Source organism: Wallemia mellicola (genome assembly GCF_000263375.1).
Source record: "Wallemia mellicola CBS 633.66 unplaced genomic scaffold WALSEscaffold_10, whole genome shotgun sequence".
In the NCBI taxonomy this organism is placed as follows: Eukaryota; Fungi; Basidiomycota; class Wallemiomycetes; order Wallemiales; family Wallemiaceae; genus Wallemia; species Wallemia mellicola.
In genome coordinates this window covers 124,481-144,120 of record NW_006531967.1, presented here as the reverse complement: position 1 = coordinate 144,120, position 19,640 = coordinate 124,481, and the positions used below count along the sequence as shown (strand labels likewise).

General features: G+C 43.5%; 11 protein-coding genes across 11 annotated transcripts; 4 read left to right on the top strand and 7 right to left on the bottom strand.

Annotated features, from left to right (window-relative positions):
- Positions 1-12: 12 nt before the first annotated feature.
- WALSEDRAFT_60442 (ARM repeat-containing protein) lies at positions 13-3,849 on the bottom strand. The gene is made up of 4 exons (XM_006958428.1): positions 3,727-3,849; positions 1,967-3,679; positions 520-1,917; positions 13-474 (listed from the first exon to the last, which is right to left on the bottom strand). The coding sequence occupies exons 1-3, from the start codon at positions 3,826-3,828 to the stop codon at positions 967-969; spliced, it is 2,766 nt and encodes a 921-aa protein (XP_006958490.1). The 5' UTR covers positions 3,829-3,849; the 3' UTR covers positions 13-474; positions 520-966.
- WALSEDRAFT_32648 (hypothetical protein) lies at positions 23-823 on the bottom strand. The gene is made up of 2 exons (XM_006958429.1): positions 520-823; positions 23-474 (listed from the first exon to the last, which is right to left on the bottom strand). Exons 1-2 carry the CDS (start codon positions 808-810, stop codon positions 70-72), a joined length of 696 nt encoding a protein of 231 aa, XP_006958491.1. The 5' UTR covers positions 811-823; the 3' UTR covers positions 23-69.
- Positions 3,850-3,900: 51 nt separating the features above from the next.
- Positions 3,901-5,424, top strand: WALSEDRAFT_64409 (initiator tRNA phosphoribosyl transferase; the record flags this gene model as incomplete). The annotated part of the gene is made up of 6 exons (XM_006958427.1): positions 3,901-4,042; positions 4,088-4,131; positions 4,174-4,295; positions 4,339-4,372; positions 4,419-5,274; positions 5,318-5,424. The coding sequence occupies 6 exons, from the start codon at positions 3,901-3,903 to the stop codon at positions 5,422-5,424; spliced, it is 1,305 nt and encodes a 434-aa protein (XP_006958489.1).
- WALSEDRAFT_57525 (hypothetical protein) lies at positions 4,182-6,732 on the bottom strand. Its single transcript, XM_006958426.1, has one exon. The coding sequence runs from the start codon at positions 6,689-6,691 to the stop codon at positions 5,426-5,428; it is 1,266 nt and encodes a 421-aa protein (XP_006958488.1). The 5' UTR covers positions 6,692-6,732; the 3' UTR covers positions 4,182-5,425.
- WALSEDRAFT_60441 (hypothetical protein) lies at positions 6,715-7,413 on the top strand. The gene is made up of 2 exons (XM_006958425.1): positions 6,715-6,791; positions 6,837-7,413. Exons 1-2 carry the CDS (start codon positions 6,729-6,731, stop codon positions 7,347-7,349), a joined length of 576 nt encoding a protein of 191 aa, XP_006958487.1. The 5' UTR covers positions 6,715-6,728; the 3' UTR covers positions 7,350-7,413.
- Positions 7,372-7,893, bottom strand: WALSEDRAFT_69026 (hypothetical protein; the record flags this gene model as incomplete). The annotated part of the gene is made up of 4 exons (XM_006958424.1): positions 7,372-7,607; positions 7,648-7,729; positions 7,772-7,806; positions 7,852-7,893. 4 exons carry the CDS (start codon positions 7,891-7,893, stop codon positions 7,389-7,391), a joined length of 378 nt encoding a protein of 125 aa, XP_006958486.1. The 3' UTR covers positions 7,372-7,388.
- A 55-nt stretch (positions 7,894-7,948) lies between these two features.
- WALSEDRAFT_64405 (hypothetical protein) lies at positions 7,949-8,994 on the bottom strand (the record flags this gene model as incomplete). The annotated part of the gene is made up of 3 exons (XM_006958423.1): positions 7,949-8,352; positions 8,398-8,778; positions 8,826-8,994. The coding sequence occupies 3 exons, from the start codon at positions 8,992-8,994 to the stop codon at positions 7,949-7,951; spliced, it is 954 nt and encodes a 317-aa protein (XP_006958485.1).
- Positions 8,995-9,054: 60 nt separating this feature from the next.
- On the bottom strand, positions 9,055-10,674 carry WALSEDRAFT_57523 (origin recognition complex, subunit 4; the record flags this gene model as incomplete). The annotated part of the gene is made up of 5 exons (XM_006958422.1): positions 9,055-9,261; positions 9,309-9,626; positions 9,670-9,756; positions 9,801-9,983; positions 10,030-10,674. 5 exons carry the CDS (start codon positions 10,672-10,674, stop codon positions 9,073-9,075), a joined length of 1,422 nt encoding a protein of 473 aa, XP_006958484.1. The 3' UTR covers positions 9,055-9,072.
- A 25-nt stretch (positions 10,675-10,699) lies between these two features.
- WALSEDRAFT_51469 (WD-40 repeat-containing protein) lies at positions 10,700-12,441 on the top strand (the record flags this gene model as incomplete). The annotated part of the gene is made up of 8 exons (XM_006958421.1): positions 10,700-10,904; positions 11,030-11,123; positions 11,168-11,274; positions 11,324-11,605; positions 11,653-11,807; positions 11,854-11,891; positions 11,936-12,228; positions 12,275-12,441. 8 exons carry the CDS (start codon positions 10,700-10,702, stop codon positions 12,439-12,441), a joined length of 1,341 nt encoding a protein of 446 aa, XP_006958483.1.
- Positions 12,442-13,678: 1,237 nt separating this feature from the next.
- Positions 13,679-17,699, top strand: WALSEDRAFT_60440 (carbamoyl-phosphate synthase). The gene is made up of 4 exons (XM_006958420.1): positions 13,679-13,994; positions 14,046-14,369; positions 14,417-15,777; positions 15,824-17,699. Exons 1-4 carry the CDS (start codon positions 13,706-13,708, stop codon positions 17,321-17,323), a joined length of 3,474 nt encoding a protein of 1,157 aa, XP_006958482.1. The 5' UTR covers positions 13,679-13,705; the 3' UTR covers positions 17,324-17,699.
- Positions 15,824-19,583, bottom strand: WALSEDRAFT_60439 (hypothetical protein; the record flags this gene model as incomplete). The annotated part of the gene is made up of 3 exons (XM_006958419.1): positions 15,824-17,711; positions 17,757-19,286; positions 19,330-19,583. The coding sequence occupies 3 exons, from the start codon at positions 19,578-19,580 to the stop codon at positions 17,435-17,437; spliced, it is 2,058 nt and encodes a 685-aa protein (XP_006958481.1). The 3' UTR covers positions 15,824-17,434.
- Between the last annotated feature and the right edge of the window lie 57 nt (positions 19,584-19,640).

Here is a 19,640-nt window from a genome sequence, read left to right as displayed (position 1 = left end):
TCGTCATGAGTGCAGATAAGCAAAAGTACATATACTAATACAAAACCGTCTATAAAAGTGCAAATATAATCAAACAACGCGCTTCCTTTTATGTGGCATTTTGAAGCTCTCATTGATGGTATGACCTGTGTTGATCGTCGTACTTCGCTGAACAACATTGTAGGTATCGTGGACATAGTTCCAATCAGACAGACACTCGTAAAGATATCCTCTCAATGGTTCAGTCGTAGCGTCCAGGGCTATCGCTTTGACTTTGTTCAACTCCTTATTGAGATAAACTTCATTGCGTATCTCAGCCTCGCTTTTGTTAGCTTTCTTGAGCGCTTTGGTTAGCTTCTTGGCTAAACGTGCGTAATACTTCACTTCTGTTCTCCGCTGAACATTATCTGCATTATCCGGGAAGTAAATATCGCAGAGTTTGAAAGTCTCGGGTCTATCTATTGCACTCTCAGTGAGATTAGTTTCATGTATATGCTACAATCGTTAGATATGCGCGTCTTTTGTGAAACTAATACACACCAACTTCTTAAGGAGGAGAATTATGGTATTGAACTTAAGAGAGCTTTCAGCTTTTTTGTGAGATGAAATTATATTTCGAAGAGAATGCCCTACGTCCTCTTTTACATCGATCACTAGTAGTATTTCCTCGCATAAACTAACGAGCCATTCTCTAAGCTGATAGGAATACTCAAGCATATCGAGTACAAAATCCATTGAGTTGCATCTCGGCGTAGGGAATAGCATTCTATTCAGTATATCAACAACCTCGACCAGCGTGTATTGATTACTCTCTTCATTGTCGAGAAACATGATTGTTCATTCCAAAGGTAAGAATATAAATTCATGAATGATAAAGCGATAAACATTTTACTTTTAAATTGTTAATTCAGACTGTCTATATCGACCGCCTAATCTTTTAATGGTCGTTGAGGAGGGGTATACATAACTAAAGTATCAAATGCCAATCTACAAACCATAACGATCTCTAAGTCTTGTTGAAATTGGTGCTGGAAGTGCAGCCATCTGGGCATCCCAACTTGCACCTGCTGCTGCTTTGAATGAGTGCAAAAGCGCGTTAAATTGTTCGTTAAGTATCGCAGAAGGTGAGGTCCATCTAACAACTGCATTACAGAAGAATTGGAAACTTGATGCTAGGCCAGATGGGTTAAGTTGAACCAACTTACAGAATCCTCTAAATGCGCTATCTTTTTCTTCATTATCTTTAATCTCCCATAAAGATTGACACCATTGTGCAGCGAATATTTGTAAATGTGGTGCAACTATCTCTGGACATACTAAAGCAATTCTACCAATTGTAACAGCTGCGTTTTCCGTTAAAGATTTTACGGATTTTGGATGTAACAAAATTGGTACTAATCTTTCAATTAAAGATGGTACGAATTTGACGAAGTTATCTTTATTCAAATCTGGATAATTCGTGAATGAAGTTGCTATTTCACCTGCTGCCCATGCTGCGTTATTACAAACTGATATAGCATCAGTCGTTGGCGTGATTTCTATTTGTTGAATTAAATCAGGTAAGAAACTATCTAATGCAGGTAATAACACCGGGAAGCAGCTAACAGCTAAATCTCCAACTAAGGCATATGCAGATTGTTTGACAGCATTATCTGGATGCTTCAAACAGAATAATAATAAGTTAAGTAATGGTGGTGTTGATTGATTCGAGGTGATTAATTCTTGTGAGTTTACACCCAAACCTTGAATCATACCTGAAATTAAATCTAATGCTACGATGATGAATGTTCTATCAGGTATATTATCTTCATCATTCCTTTCGACTGCTGATTGGAAAGCTAAGAGATTACCGTGTACTATCCGTGAGCATCTTTCATAAACTGGTTGAGCAAATTTAATAAAACTGGATCCAGCTGCAACTGTTAAAGATGATAAACACTAATGGGTGTGATCGTTAGTGAATTCCTTTTAGGATTAATTTACACACCTCAAACAATGGAATGATATCCTCATCATCGTCTGCGAGATTTTGCCATTTATCGATGAGAGGTTGCATCAATAAGGTTACATATTCCTCATTATCTAGCGAGTTGTTGACGGCATCAGCGAGTGTACCAATAGCGTCATAAAGGATGAGAAGGTTCTTTCTCTGATACTTTTGGAACGCATATACGAGGTGTTCTATAATAGGTTTAAGGAATGGCTCTAATTCCTTTCCTGCTTCTTCTTCCAAAGTAGCGAATGCTGAACAACCAGCTTCTTGTACTCTCTTGTTCTTGTCGTGTACCATTCTTAATAATCCCTCCATCGTTGGTACGAAGTAATTATTTCTGTGCTCAACTGAGAGCGGTTGTACAGACCAACTTGAATAACGACCCAAAGACCAACATGAAATTGAACGGACGAGTGGTTTTGGATCATTCAATGCATTTACCAAGTAAGGTACTAATTGTGGTAAGTGTGGTTGAATACCTTCAATACAACCCTCTGAGATTGCACCTAATGCGAGTATAGCTGACTCTCTTTGTAACCAATCTTGTGAGAATAATCTCTCTTTCAAGTATGGAAGGAGTATGTTGAGGAGATCTACACCGAAATTAATTGACAAAACATCCATAGCTGCTGCTGAACATTTTCTCAGGTTCCATCCAGAAGCGAGTTCCTCATCTTCAAATTCATCATAATCATCTTCGTCATCTTCTTCGTCGGAAGATGCCTCAGCTTCTCTACTGAATTTTTGATGGCTGTTCTCAGCTTCAGATGATTGTGTGTGAGTTTTACCACCGTAAATATGTGGCTTAATTTCAGTGTCCTTATCTGGAACAGCTTCATCGTCATCATCTGCCTCCAACATGACTAAATCATTCTCTGAATAAACCATAGTGTTAAGGAGAACAGGTGCGACTTTATCTAAAAGAGGTTTCAAGTGCTCAGCCAAGTGAGTCTCCTCTGCGAATGTAAGCCAGAATTCGCAAGCTTCTAATGCGACATCGTCATCCTTATCTTGAGTTGAGTAAAGCATGAAAGTTGCTACGTTATTCATCTCAGGAACCAGCTTGTCTGGTCTTGAAGCTAAAAGCCTAACCAAAGCTGAACAAACGAATTGACGTACTTCCGATACGCCATCCGAGGCGATTTGAAACAAAGCAGCGATGAATTGGTCTATATTTGCGATAAAGCTGGCTGATTGGGTTGGTATGAAGCTGTTGAGACATGACAAGGCGTGTATTCTAATTTTTGGCGATTGGTGGTTGAGCATTTGGATGAATTTTGGAATCATGAAGTCTAATGGACGAACACCGGCGATTTCACAATCTAAGTTCTTGTACATATCCTCGCAGATTTTAGCAAGTGTACCGAAAGCACCTTCTTGTTCTTGTACATTAGTTGAATCAATTGAGGCCATTAAACGTGATAAAGCGAGCGGCCAGTTCTCAGGACCGCACTCTGAGAGTACAGAAACGATGGCTGTACCGGATGTAGACCTAACCATTGGTGCCTGGTCTGTAATACCATCTACTAGGATACTTTTGACATATTCTTGACTGTCGGCTGGCCATTGTTTCCAGCCAAACTTGATATTGTTCTTAAGAATGAGACCAGCGACTGATCTAACGCGCTCCTCCTGGTCTGTAGCTTTTATTAAGACATGGCATAGGTAGTTGTTGTAGTCTGGTATAGCGTTGAATGTTTCTAGTCTCTGGTGTGTTGTATGAGTAAATGTAGTATTTCGAGCTATCAACTCACCTGCGTAACCGCTTGTTGTACTTGATTGTTCGAACTGAGAGAATCCCTTAATAGACTCAGTAATTGCTCCAGTCCCTCAGGCTGTGGTTGCCAGTTGGACATTTTCAGACTTGGTTGAAGACTAAGAAGAGATTTTTGATATGAATTTTACAAAGGAATTGAAGAAATATCAAAATGACTGTTACAATAGATTGCATTCTATCACTCTGTACGTTTTTCTCCCTTTTTACTCCTCAATTTCCTGCTGACGAAGACAATAGCGATTCTCAGTTTGTTGACAGCCTAGGCAGGCATTATAGCGACTATAGCGTAGTTGGTATGGCCTAATACTCCCACATATTAGCATATTATAACTTCCCAGCAGCCAATCAGCGTTGTGGTGTATGGTACATCAACCCAAAGCTAGTATGTTATGCTTTATTAACTGCTCGTATTAACGTACAAAAGGAAAATTACAGACCAGATATCTACGCTTACTTCAAATCCACAGATGGTCACACAAACGCTTGGTCTTTTTCGCTCAGACGACCAAATTTACACCTCATCGAGCACATTCTCGAGTGCAAAGGGTGTGTGCTGGTAATAATATGTCGTATCACTAACACTCAACAGCCTCATCATTGTAGACTCCACCAGGAGAGGGAAAGTGAGTCAAATTTTTCCAAACATAGCCACATTTTGACAGGTGACAGCGATTTCCAGACGCGCTATCAAAGACTATCCCAATATGGTGCGCGGTAGTTAGCTCAGCAGTTTTGGGTATCCCAGCAGAAGATCTCCTGTATACACCTCCAAATGCGATATCGGAATCTGAGAAACAAGCTATCAAAGATGGGCTTCCAACATGGCGGGAATGGCTCGTGAACTCTGCTTTACAGCTCAATAAAAGGTTGGACAAACCGCTAAGGCCTATTTTCATACACCCAGAAACTCAATTCTTGCCAGATTTCAGCACATCTACGCTGGATTTTTATCCGATATTATGTGTATCGGCATCTCGTTATATTCCCGATCAGATTGAAAGGCGATCCTGGGGAGAATACGTCCAAGGGAGCGGTGATGATCATGAGTTATGGGCTAAGGGACTGACACCAGAGGCATTTTGGGAGAACCAAGATGAGCTTCTCAGCTGCTCAAGTGAGATGCTCAACGAATGTATTGTAGAGATAATGTCAGAAAGGCAGACTCACTCAACCAAGGATGTTGGCAGCGCAAACAGAACTTTCCTCAAAGGCGCTATATACCCCTCCTCAAGCGAAGCTGGAGTGCCAGAAGACGATGCATTTGTCGCCCTCACACCTAACCCCCCATCAAGAAGCAAGAACACCATGCATATAACTCTACCGAAATCATCTAAACAAGCACAGAAGGAATTTCTGGCGAAATTACCATCTATAGTCGACTTTATCGAGCGGGAATTGAACAAAGGTGGTCATGTGGCGATCTGCGATGCAAATGGCGGTACAGACCTTGCGTCAGTCGTGTGTGTAGCGATAGCGACACTCTTTTTCGACGAAAATGGCGAGAAAATATCGCGTAACACGAATAGTGGGTGGTGTTTATCTGAAATGTTTAATCTAAGTTTTTACAGTCACTAAAACGGCTATTAATATGCGACTCCAGTGGCTGATCAATGTTTATCCCTCTAGTAATCCTTCTCGTGTATCGCTTAAACGTCTTAACGACTACCTCATGTAATTTAGCACCTTATACTTGGAAACTGACTGTGAGCATTACGCCTACTGAAATCTAATTCATGGACCTTTGAATCCGTTGCGATGTAGCAGTGTGAATGGCTGACCTTGAGCTGATATACGGGTGATGAACGCTCGGAGCTGTGAGCTGCGAATATATGATGTGCAAAATCACCGGTCATCCTTGCATCTATAACTCTCAGGCGAGAGTAGAGGGCTGATCCTGCGCATATGTACGAATCGTGTCCTCCGCCGACATCGAGTGAGTATACAGGTTGTATGTCCAGTCCATCTTCGTAGGATGCCACCTGATTATATCCTGTTCTTAAATCGTATATCCGCACAGTCGAGTCATAAAACCCTCCGATAAGGATATCAGGTGAGGCAAGAACGCCATTTGTGGTGTGTCCATTCGTTATCGTGAATGATGAGACGTTATCCGGAGTGTTCAGCACCCCTGCATTGTCGATTCTCGTTTGATTTAAGTTAAAGAGCGAAATTGAAGATCGAGTAGTGTGACTGTAATTATGTGATGCTGCTACAGAGTTATTCACATAGTTAGCATCAATTCCCCAGAGTCTCGTAGTGTTCACATTGACTGTCTCCGGCTGAAGCCATGGTGTCTTCGGTTTGTATATCGAGAGAGTACCAATTTCTCCAGCGCTAATCACATTTTCAGCATTACCTTGTAACGTTCGCACGTTTCGAGTCCTGTTCACCTCTGTGATTGGTTTACCAGGTGTGTATATCGCGCTCTGCCGGGCTTTTCGGGTGTGCAAATCGAGAACAACGCGCTGTATAAGACCAGCGACATGCGAGGTTATCAAGGTGACTGTATTTCCAACGTATTCAACAACAACCAATCCCGTTATGTCAAAACTCGCCTTGTTGTTCGCGATAACGAAGCGTATATATCGGCTGCATCGTCTATCCCAGACGAAAACGGCTGAGCGAGATCCGAGTATGAGGAGGTGTTTGTGAGTTACCAAAACAGGAATGCTCGATTGAGTGCTTAGAAGCTGTGTGGAGTGGAAGTGCATGGACGCCCAGTTTGTGTCTATGAAATCCTGCCTAAGCATTCTATTTAAATCGCTATCCTCGCGCTCGTAGTAGACTTTCCGCTTGTTTCTGCTGAGGTATCCAACGGCGAAGACATCATCAGCCAGTGCAAGCAGCTGCTTAGAGCAGGAGCGCAAAGCGACGATCTGATCAACTGTTAAATAACCCGCCAAATCGTGGTAGATATCCAAATTTAAATCATCGATTCTCATACAAACTCAACGTTAACTTAGAACCACAACGTTGGGGATGTCAAACGAGACGCGTTCAAAATCTGTAGACGCGGTGTTGAACAGAGTGGAAGTCGCAAAAGTGAGTCTATAAGCATCCTAGATAGCTTTTCTAATAGCTCGATAGGCCTCGAGAAACCTTCAAGCGAGACTGCGATTAGCATCATACAAAGCGCGAAATGGACTTGTTAGTACGCCTATTGACTCGATAGTTCGGACGTCTGCGATGCCACCACCTCGTACGACTACCCCTGGTCTGCGGTACTCTAATGGATCACCCCGGATTGGGAATGCGCTCTTCAAATCACCCAAGAGGACTACAAACACGCGTAAATTGAGTAGCAACTACGCGTCACCGGGCGTACAACACGATAGCGAGTCAATGAATGCAGCAAACGCGCTCACTAGTCTTTTTCATTCCCCTGGATATAAACCATCAAGTTCCACGGCTCCTACACCACCGCCTGCAAGGAATCCAGATGAATCTGACGCTCAGCTCATGTTATTCCTCGCGACGTCACCATCGCCTGCGAAACCAGAGACTGGAAAGCAGACGAGGCAAACTGCATCTCCTCGGTATAGCAACTTAGATTTCACACAATGGATTCATAGCCCTAGGGATATCCGAACTCGCGAATAGTAGAATTGTAACATATTTCATTGTATTTCTAAATCAATATTAAGACAGGTAGGGATCACCGAATAAGTCCAGATCGTTCCCCATCAGGCTGTTATCGAAATCTATCGAGAATGTGTTGTTAGACAGGCTATTATCCTCGATTGTTGTTGGTGCTACTTCAGCTGGGGTTTCTTCCGGCGCATTCTCCTGCACTTCTTTCTGTTGTATTTCTTGCTGATGTTTGTTAATATCTCGTGCTATCACATCCCTCGTCCGCCGCTGTGGATGTCAGATACGTCGATGATAGCGGAGAACTCACTATCCTGGTCTCTATATTCTCTGCTATTGCTTCAAACGACTGTATCCGCTTCTTTAGTATCTCTGAAGATTCCTTGCTCTGGCTATACCTTGTTAGCTTAGCCTCTACTATCTTCTTTGCTTACGGGTTCTTCAAACTGGTAGCTACATCGACGATTACCTAGGCGACTGTTAGAAATGCTAGCATTCGAAAAGTCTAACCCACCTGCTTGTATATTATGCCTAGGATGTTCACGTCAATATCCATGACGACGGTTTCTGATAAGGAAGTTTATGTATTATGTTACAAAAAATATATACAATCATTCGTCAAGTAAACAGTTATCGAGGTCGAGGTCAATCTTAATATCATCAAGCTTGATCTTCTGGGTGACTGGCTTTGTCTGGGGCTTGTTCTGTGTGTTCAGCGGTCTCCTCTGAGTCGTAAGTGGTTTTCGAGCTGGGGCTTTCGTGACTACCACGCGCTTTTTCATTTCAGGCTTTCTGTCCCTGATTTTGATACCCAAATCATCGTCCATGTCGTTGTTATAGTGCAATTCGAGATTTTCATCCAATCCACCAGCCTTTTTGAGGTCTGTGATCTCGTCTGAGTTGTAGCTTTGATCATCCGAATCGTAGACAGAGAAACGTGGGGACGCAACCCTCAATTGACGTCCGAGTTGTTTGTAGTCTGGGATATCGTCATCGAGTGGTCTCCATGGCATTTCTTGGGTGAGATGTTAGCTAAGCAAATGTCTATAGTCTCACACACCTTGCTGTGCCTCCTTTGGTGGTGCATACTCTGGCTCAAAATCGCTCCAATCAGATTCATGATAAGCTTCTTCCTCCATTTCTTGCTGGAGCAAGGCCTGCTCATTCTCCTCTTGTCGTATTTCCATCTGCGTTGGTCCAATGTCGCCATCATCTTGTAGCGGTATGAATACAGGCGCTGGTGTTGCTTTGACTTGGTGTGTTGGTACACGCGCTGATTTACGCAGAGTCGATGGACGTGGGCTCGGATCTTTGTTCTTCTGAATATTTGTACCCGCGGCTGGACGGAGGACAGTCTTTGGTGGTGCAGGCGTCAATCCCGTCATTGTCGTCTTCTTACTTTTCGCTGTCGTGGCTACTTCTCCAAAGAGCTTCTTAGATGCTATACAGATTATTAACTGTGGATCATTCGCTGTTTATATAACTTACGTAGCGGTGTTTTCAAGCCTTGCAGATTACCTGGTCTGCCGACACTCATCAGATTCTCCTTGCCGCTTCTACTCGCTTTGGCAGGTGTTTTGAAGTTCTTAGCGAGGGCGCTGCCATCGCCGTCGCTGTTGAGCGCGACTTTGAACGTCGCTTGACGCGTTCCCAACATCGTGGTAGATAATCAACAAGTAAATAGAAGGAAATATACGTAAACGGAAATAAATTAATTCGTACAATTATCTAAACATTAGTTCCAACTGTGTCCCCATTTGTATAGAGCCGTCGGTATATCCTTGCGCTTCTCCACCGCTTGTCTTATCTCACCATTTTCAATGCTACACCGGTGTTTGCAATATTCGCGCATTTCTCCACTCGCGATAGCATTGGCTGATGCTACCGGAACGAATATGTTAAGGTCTACAAGCGTATCGAATGCCTGAAGGTGATACATCAGCGTGGTTGATATCTTAGACGCTCACTTACACCCATCAAAACGTGTTTCGGCCAGACGCTAATGTTCACCCGTGCTCCTGTACTTGTAATATCTATACTACGTGACGTGGGTGCCATTATCGTCTTGCGCGCCCAGTCGTCATACTCTTTGTTCACGAGTTCAAAGGTAAACTGATCGATGTCCCGACTCGAGATTTGCTTGGCTGCTATAACTAAAGCCAGAGCAGGTAGTGGCAGTGTGTCTATCAGCTGGTGCGCGTCTATAGGCCGCTGCGACATGCTAGCAAGCAGGAAATCTTTTGCTGATGGGAATGGCGTCTCTGTTGTCATATTTGCAATGGGTATAGCCTATAGGATGTTAATGAGTTTCTAAAGAGTAACTGGTGCTTACGAGCACTCTATAGAGTGTCTGAACGTCTGCCGACATATCAAACAGCATCTTGAGCACCAGATCAAATTGAGGGTCTTTAAACAAGGCCTGGAATGTTTAAGTGAGAGAACTCAACTCTTGTATTCTCTTACATTGATATGTATCTCCCATTTGTGTTCGAAAGCAGACATATGGGGTACGCCCTCTATCACTTCACAGCTCAGAGCATTCCTGGCGAGTGTGGACCACTCAGTCCAGGTTCTTGGACTTGAAACGTGCAATACACGCTGTGAAAATCGACTCTTGACTCTCTTTTCGAGCATATCGATAGCATCCTAGGTAATATCAGCCTCGTATTCAACTAGTTTAACAATTACGCACATATCTGCAGGTCGTACCAATAACAGCTAGACCACCTCTTCTTTGGCCACCTTGTGCGCAATCAAGAAGACAATAGAGCAACGCCTGACGGGCATGCGTCGCGAACAAATCAAATTCGTTCAGAATAACGACGATCGGGAGTGCAGAAGCGGATAAAAGGGTGAGAAGAGCGGTGAGAGTACTTTGTGAAATATCTATCAAATGATCTTCCTTATCGAGCGCGTCTAATGACGATACAGTACCACCACGATTGCGTATCTGCCTCGCCATTTCGCGGAGAGCCATCTTATCGGTCGTCTGCACAGATCCATGGAGGTGTATTGGAATAAACCGTTCTTCCGACGATAGACTCAATGCTGATTGTATCGCGAGACTCTTTCCTGTACCCCTGCCACCGACGACGAGCGCACTATTGCCCTCACCGTGTAACACGCTGCCTTGTATAACATTGCTAAGATCATTGACTGTGGCTGCATTTTCGCTCTCCTCGTCGAGCGCCTGACTGTCCCATCCGTAGAAAGTCGCGAGAAGACACTGCTTATGGGTGAGAATAGCTGGTTCATACATTTCGATAGCAACTTTTGATTTCTTTGTCTTTGTCTTTCCCGGGGATTCCTCGCGCTGACGTTTTTTATTATCTGTCATAGAAAGTGACGGTTGTTTCTAAACGATGAGTTATAAATTATCGAGAGAGTTGATAGGACACACGCAGGATGTGAAATGCGTACACTTTATAAACAGCAATACACTATTATCTGGCGCTAGAGATAACAGCGCTATTCTATGGCGGAATGTGGATAATAACTGGGCAGTTGCAGCCCGAGTGCACACACACGACAACTACGTCAACAGCGTTGGCTATTTGGCTGATAATGGTTTGTTCATAGTCAAGAGTCTATGCATTTCTTACATACACCCTCAGACCTCGTCGCTACAGGTAGTCAAGACAAGCTCGTCAACCTACACCAAATAGACAGCAACGGTCTGGATGTGATGGTAGATGCACCAGCATACACTTTATTGGGTCACAGCGGAAACGTCTGCTCTATTGACACCTCCTCTGATGGTCTGATAGCTACCGGTAGCTGGGATACGTAAGTGCCAGTAGATGGTGACGCAATAATTGACATACGATCAGAACTGCGAGGATTTGGAAAGACGGCGTTGAACTGTCCTGCCTTTCTGGACACACTCAGGCAGTCTGGTCTGTCAAGTTCACCCCCGATAACAAACACGTCATAACTGGTAAGCGAGTTCTTTAGCATTTAGATAGCTTTCTAAGCAGCCTTTCTAGCTTCAGCTGACAAGAATATCGCTATCTGGGATGTAAAATCTGGCGCAGCTGTCAAAACCATCCAGGGTGCTCATAAGGATGCTATCCGTGCGCTGACGATTCTCCCTAATGGTATTGGCTTCGCATCAGCGTCAAACGACCTTCAAATTAAGCTTTGGACGTTTGATGGTGAGAATATCATGAATTTAGATGGCCATACCGAGTTTATCTACTCTTTGGCTACTCTCCCAACTGGTCAGATTGTTTCTGCAGGCGAAGATCGCTCAGTCAGGATTTGGCAAGGTACGTGACAGAGCTTTTATGATGTACTCAGCTCACTCTCTCCCAAGATGGTGAATGTGTACAGACTATCATCCACCCTACGACATCTGTCTGGGCTGTAGCTACCTCCGAAAATGGTGACATTGCGAGTGCATCGAGCGATGGTACAATACGTATATGGTCACAAGATCCTGCTAGATTTGCAGATCAAGATGCTTTAAAGGTGTGTTGCATGTCGACATTGACCTACAATAGCTCAAATTCCGTAGGCATATGAGAACGTTATCGCAGGATCAACGATAAGCTCGTAAGCTCTTGTTATATCATAGTATTTCTCCTAACGAAGTATAGTCGATCCTCAAATGGCATAAACCCAAAAGACGTCAAGTCTCCCGAAGTTTTACAACAGGCAGGCCAACGTGATGGTCAAGTAATCCTCGTCAAAGATGCACAAATAGTCTCAGCTTACTCTTGGTCAGTTGGAGAATCCCAGTGGAAGAAAATCGGCGAAGTTGTGGATGCAGCTGGCGGTGTCGACCCATCCAAGCGAGTGAAGCACAGCGACGGAAAAGAATATGATTATGTGTTTGATGTCGACATAGAAGATGGAAAACCTCCTCTCAAGCTTCCTTATAACGTTAGCGGTATGTGATTTTACTAAACAAACCGATAAACTAATAGACGTCATAGAAAATCCCTACATCGCAGCACAAAGATTCCTTGAAAAAAACATGCTTCCACTTACTTACCTAGACGAAACTGTTAAGTTTATAGAGTCAAATACCTCTGGCGTGGAACTTGGTCAGGGTTCGTCAGAATTTGTCGACCCATACACTGGTGAGTGTAACTCTTTCTGAGTATTTTTATTGATGTTTGAAAGGTGCATCGAGATACCAAAGCACGCCAGCTGCATTACCGTCTGACAACGCTTATAAAGACCCTTGGAGAGGCTCAACCCCAGTTTCAGCATCATCTGTTTTACCAATCAAGGGTCCATATTTGACCTTCACTCAGGCTAATGTAACAGCTATGCTTGAAAAGATTCATCAGCTGAACGCCGTTGTCAAAACTGTGAGCTAAACATTATTTGGGTGAGGTTTTACTAACTCGAAATAGCCACTTTCAGGTGATGAACTTGAAAGTATAGAAAGTCTGAGCAAGTTTGTTGCAGAGTCTAATCCATCGCGGGATGTTGCAGACACCGATGTAAAAGTCTTGTTGAGCGCTCTTACGTCATGGCCAAGGGCGGAAATTTTCCCATGTGAGTTGTGGGGAAACATATTTTTTTAAACTCACACAACCCAGTATTGGATTTATTGAGAGCTTTAGCTGCACGTTCAGTCATTGTCGCATCAAGCAATGACGTTACTACTGTCTTGCTCGACAAAGCAGAAATATTACAGGGAACTGCCCAAGTAGACGAGAACAACTTGAAATCTCTCCAAACACGTCAGATGCTGGCTTTACGAGCTCTTGCTAATACCTTTAATAATGACGCAGGACGCAAGACACGAGCGGGAACTGCCGATGAGGTGAGTGGAGATGCAGAATTATGATTTTGGCTTATATGAATAGCTTTTGAAATACATTGAAAGCTTACCATTCGGACTTCTCAACAAATTGGCCAAGATTGCCTTATCGTCTCTTTTGTTTAAGTGAGTCAGCTTTCTAAGGAATATGACTCGATAACTGATGAAAAAATTAGTTTTACAGTACTATCACTCAATAGCGCGCTATCAGAATCTATCTATAATCGTATTATTCGTATAACATCAAAAGTGAGTTTTCGGACTTTCCTGCGAAGCCTTATCTAATAGTGATGCAGACACTCGAGAATGGTTCCAATGACGAAGAGACGATCTATCGTTTATTCGCTGGTTATGGAAACCTTGTAAGTTTTATTAATTCCTTATCAGGTTTGACTGACAGAAGCCAGCTTTCTAGGCACGCTAGATCGCTCGACAAAGCAAACGTTGGGGCATTGCAAGAAATTGTGGATGTTGTGAGCATTACACAACAACCAGAGCGCATAAAAGAGTTGACAGCTGCTTTCAAATTGTACTTGTAAAAAATTAAATTTCTGTCTGACTCACAACTCTTCTCTTTACGATTACCACGAGAATGCTGATGAGACGTTCAATTAGGACATTTTCAAGCTTGAATAGACCGAATTGCATACATCCAACCAGCTTAGCAAGAAGAGCGTTCAGCAGCACATCTAAATCAGCTGCAGTCGCACAGTCTTCTGTCCTCGGGGGTGACGGCGGCGAAATCAACAGCCCATCTGAGCTTGCTAGAAAGATATCAGCAGCTGTACTCCCAAAGATTGACAAACCAAACGTCAAGAGAGTCTTAGTTGTCGGCTCTGGTGGTTTGTCAATTGGACAAGCGGGTGAATTCGATTACTCTGGTGAGACTAAGACTTGAAAGCAATTCTTTTCGATTCTAATAGCTATCTCAGGCTCACAAGCTATCAAAGCTCTCAGAGAATCCGGTATCGAAGTTCTTCTCGTCAACCCAAATATCGCTACAATTCAAACCTCACACGAACTTGCACACCAAATTTACTTCCTCCCTGTTACTCCTGATTACGTCGCTGCCATTCTCGAAAAGGAGCGTCCAGACGGTATCTTCTTGACCTTCGGTGGTCAGTCTGCCCTTAACGTCGGTGTAGCGCTCGACAAAATGGGTTTGTTCGAAAGATTAGGTGTAAAAGTTTTGGGTACTCCTATTAGAACTTTGGAAGTCTCTGAAGACAGAGATTTATTCGTTCAAGCTTTGAATGGTAAGTCATCAATTTTAACATACAACTCTAGTTAAGAAACACCACAGAAATCGATATTCCAGCTGCTCAGTCAACCGCTGTTAGCACTGTTCCAGCTGCTCTCGAAGCTGCTGAGAAGATCGGTTACCCTGTCATTCTTCGTTCAGCTTTCTCTCTCGGTGGTCTCGGTTCTGGTTTCGCTAACAATGAAGACGAACTCCGTGATCTTTCAGCCAAATCACTCAGTTTGAGTCCACAAGTTTTGATTGAAAAGTCATTGAAGGGTTGGAAGGAAGTCGAATACGAAGTTGTTAGAGACGCTGCTGACAACGTCATTATTTGCTGTAACATGGAAAACTTCGACCCATTAGGTGTCCACACTGGTGACTCTATCGTCGTCGCACCATCACAAACACTCACAGACGCTGAATATCACATGCTTCGTTCAGCAGCAGCAAAGATCGTCCGTCACGTCGGTGTCGTCGGTGAATGTAACGTCCAATACGCCCTCGACCCACACAGCAAGCAATACATGGTTATCGAAATGAACGCTCGTCTTTCACGTTCATCTGCCCTCGCTTCAAAGGCTACTGGTTACCCACTTGCTTACACAGCAGCAAAGATTGGTCTCGGACACACCCTCCCTGAGCTTCCAAACGCTGTCACCAAGTCAACCACTGCTTGTTTCGAGCCATCACTTGATTACATCGTCACCAAGATTCCAAAGTGGGATTTGGCAAAATTCCAACACGTACAACGTGACACTGGTTCATCCATGAAATCTGTTGGTGAAGTTATGGCTATTGGTCGTACATTTGAGGAATCTCTCCAAAAAGCCGTTCGTCAAGTTGACCCAAGCTTCCAAGGTTTCGAAGCCTACTGGCAACCAGAAGATCTTGATGCTCAACTCATCCAACCAAATGACCGTAGATTATTCGCTATTGCCCACGCTATGCTTAACAAGGGATACACCGTTGACAAGCTCCATGATCTTACCAAGATTGATCGCTGGTACCTCTACAAGCTTGACAACATCGTTCAACTTCACAAGCAACTCTCATCAATTTCCGGTTTAGACGCAGTTGACAGAGAACTTTTATACCAATCAAAGAGAGCCGGATTTGCTGACACTCAAATCGCTACACTTACAAAGTCAAGCGAAGGTGAAGTCAGAAAGATGAGAAAGGATTTGGGTATCACTCCATTCGTTAAGAGAATTGATACTCTTGCTGCTGAATTCCCAGCACACACTAACTATCTCTACACCACATACAATGCTCAATCACACGATCTTGAGTTTAACGAGAACGGTACTATGGTTCTTGGTTCAGGTGTCTACAGAATCGGTTCATCTGTCGAATTCGATTGGTGTGCTGTCACCTGTGCACGTGCAGTCCGTGGTATGGACAAGAAGACAATCATGATCAACGTAAGTGTTGCTGATACCTCTAGTGATTTGACTAACACGGTTTTAGTACAACCCAGAAACCGTTTCAACTGATTTCGATGAAGCTGATCGTCTTTACTTCGAAGAACTCGGCTGGGAACGTGTTATGGATATCTACGAACTTGAGCAAGCGGAGGGTGTTATTATCTCCGTCGGTGGTCAACTTCCACAAAACATTGCTCTCCGTCTTAAGCAATCAGGTGTCAATGTCCTCGGTACTGCACCAGAAGATATCGATATGGCTGAGGATCGTCACAAGTTCTCCAGCGTCTTGGATTCAATCAATGTTGATCAACCAGCATGGGTTGAAGCAGCAACTCTCGAAGATGCCAAAGCTTTCGCTAGCAAGGTCGGCTACCCAGTACTCATTAGACCATCTTACGTCCTTTCTGGTGCTGCCATGAACGTTGTCTACGATGAATCAACACTCGAGCACAACCTCTCTGCAGCAGCAAACGTTTCACCAGATCACCCAGTTGTTGTCACTCAATTCATTGACAGCGCTCAAGAGATTGATGTTGATGCCGTCGCTCACAACGGTGAATTACTCGTTCACGCCGTTTCAGAACATGTTGAGAATGCAGGTGTTCACTCCGGTGATGCAACACTCGTCCTTCCACCATTCTCATTGCCAGACGCTGAAATGCCACGTTACAAGGAAATTGCTCAGAAGGTTGCAAAGGCATTCAGAATTTCTGGTCCATTCAACATGCAAATTATCCGTAAATCTGGTGAAAATGGTGAAGAACCTCAACTCAAGGTTATTGAATGTAACTTGCGTGCATCAAGATCCTTCCCATTCGTTAGCAAAGTACTCGGTAGAAACTTCATTGATATCGCAACAGCTGCTATTGTTGGTAAGAACGTACCAGAACCAGTTGATTTGATGGCTGAAAAGAGAGATTACGTCGCAATTAAGGTCCCACAATTCTCATGGACTAGATTGGCAGGTGCTGATCCATTCCTTGGTGTTGAAATGGCCTCCACTGGTGAAGTCGCCTCATTCGGTAAGGATATTCACGAGGCTTACTGGGCATCATTGGCATCAACTAATGGTTTCCGTATTCCTAAAGCTGGTAAAGGTGTTTTAGTTGGTGGTGACATCAACAAACCAGAATTGAAGTCAGTTTCTGAGAAACTCACTAAATTAGGTTTCAAGATTTACTGTTCAAACCCATCAGTTGAAGCACACCTCAATGAATCAGGATTATCACCAACTAAGAGAATTTTCTTCCCAACTAAGGACAAGCGTAAATTACGTGAAGTTTTCGATGATCATGAAATTCAATTCGTTGTCAACCTTGCTAAATCACGTGGTAAGGATACCGTTGATGAGGATTACGTCGCACGTCGTAACTGTGTTGACTTCGGTTTACCACTTTTCAACAATGCTAGACTCGCTCAATTGTTCGTTGAAGCACTTGAGAAGAAGATGCCAGTTGGCGGTTTAGACGGTTACAGAGAGGGTAACATTCCATCAGAAGTCAAGTCTTGGAAGGAATTCGTTCCAGAAGAACGCGAGAACTAAAATGATAAGATGCTTTAAATATTATAATGTATAGACTTGTATATTTTCAAATTTCAATATATTTTTCAGATTTTATAGGTATGTGAAAAAAGTGAAAGTGCAATACATGTATCAATTATTTAATCCTTCCTGTAGTCTATATTCATGTACAACAGCTTCGAGATATCGTCCAGCTGCATATCCAAGTGATTGTTCCCATCCATCAAGCCTTTGAGCGACGGCTTTAGCGTTGAATGATGATTTTTGATGTCCTAAGAGAGAAGCGATAATTGGTGACTGACCATCCTGTTCACCATTTTCAATTGATGGTGGTTTATTCGTCAATATGTGTGGTAAAGTTGGTAAAATGGAAGGCGAAAGTGATATTAGATATCTTAATTTTAGTGCACTGTATATTTGTAAGTGAGATTATAGCAATCGAAAATATACTCACGCTGCCCAAATACGTAAGTTGTCAGTACGTCTAAAAGTCCAGCTTGTTTTAGATTTTGATTTGTTATTATCGTCATTAGCTTCGAGTTCTTCCTTTTCGAGGCCTACGATATCGTGTATATCCTGGGGTGGTATGAAACCCCATGGGCGTCTTGAACGACGAAGGATATTATTAAAGACAATACAGAGCATCTGGCCGTCGGATATCCTATCCATAAATCCTGATGGGTCCTCTGAAGGTGATGGTAAAAGAATTTTGAGAGAACTTGGTAAATAGCTCATAAATAGAGCATATAGACGTCCTAATGGATCATTCTGGTATAATGTCTTCTGAGCCCACTCTGGGAGGTGACTATCATCGTCGTTTTCATTGCTATTGTTTATTGACATATCAGTCAAAGCATCATCAAGGTGGCTTTCAGAAGTGGTTGATGGTGATGATAAGCTTGTTGGACTTGAGTGTCGTGGTTTAGCCTTCGTGCTGACAGTCTGACTCGTATCGAGGAACATTTTCTCAACTAAAGCAATATACTTGGCCGTTATTTTGCGCTCCTTTTCGAAATCTGCTTTGATGTTTATGTCAGATCTGTATATGTATCCATTTGAAGATAGGAGCCGCTCTTCCCACCTCTCTCGAGATGGCCTATCACCAGCTTCCTCAGCATTTGTCAGTGTGTTGATATCAGGAGTTTCATAGTCTTGCCAAACAGGAACAGGTTTACCGCTACCTGTGTAATGTGTAGCGATTGACGTAGCTCCTATAGTGTTTCCAGTGGGGTTGTTAGACACCGAGGGCTCAGCTGGTGGTTGCTCAATTGTAGGTATTTGAGTGAAGGAATCAGCATTTTGGTGGTATTCTGCCGTTTCCAAAGTTTCCAATTGGGATTGATCATTGATTGAGAGAAAGAAATTACTATCGCTATGGTCATTAGTCGTGCTCGAGTCGACGCGACAACGCTCCTCAATCTCTTGTAGAGCTGCGAGAACCTCCAATGCACTGTTTCTAACTAAAGTGAGTGGATCGAGAAGTTCTCCCTGGTTGGGGGAACCCAATGAGGCGCGTGTCTTGCGTGGGTTTGGGGCTCTAAATTGACGGGACGCAGTAGAAATATTGTAGGAGATTGAACGAAGAGTTGGTAATCTCCTATGGCCGATTGCAGCCTGCGAGGACGTTGAAGGAGAGACGTCGTCTAATGGTAAAGCCATCGCATATTGCTGTACAGAGCGAATAGCTGATGTAGTTGATTTCAATAGTTGGAGAATATCGACTGTCTGATCTTCTGAAGCATCTAATGCCCATAACTTTCTAATCAGCTGGATATCCCGTTCAACGGCTGGTTTGAGAAGTTCAGGGTCTGTTTGAGGTGCGACAGACGGTGACTGTGGCTTATTCCAATTGGGAGCATCCAAAATGGGAGGATCTGGTGAGGGTGGGAGTTGAACTCTCGGTGGTGGCTCTAGCATACCCTCGTCGGCTGCGCTGGGACCGAGAGCGAGCACCAAGTCAGAAGCGTCGCGTACGTTTGATGGTCTGTAGCTCGTTAGTGAAGTCTAGAAGGCTTCTTTGAACACACCTCGCCTTACTGGCTAAACCATTCTTGGCGTAGAGGTGCTGCAAATGCTGGATGGAACCGAGTGCCATGACGGATTCCCGCTTTGCAGCTGACTTAGAGAATGGCTGTGGGGGTGCTCGCGGGTTCGGTGATCCATAGAAGGCTGTTGGTCTGTTCTTGTTTCTGAGTGGCCGTCTGGGTTCTTCTATGCTGGGGAATGCAGTGAAAGTATGGCTAGTATCCTCGTCTATAGTGGGAAATGGAATGCTCATTTTAAAAAATCTAGGAACCTGCTCGTCGTAGTTAATATCTAAGAGTGTAAAATCACCCCA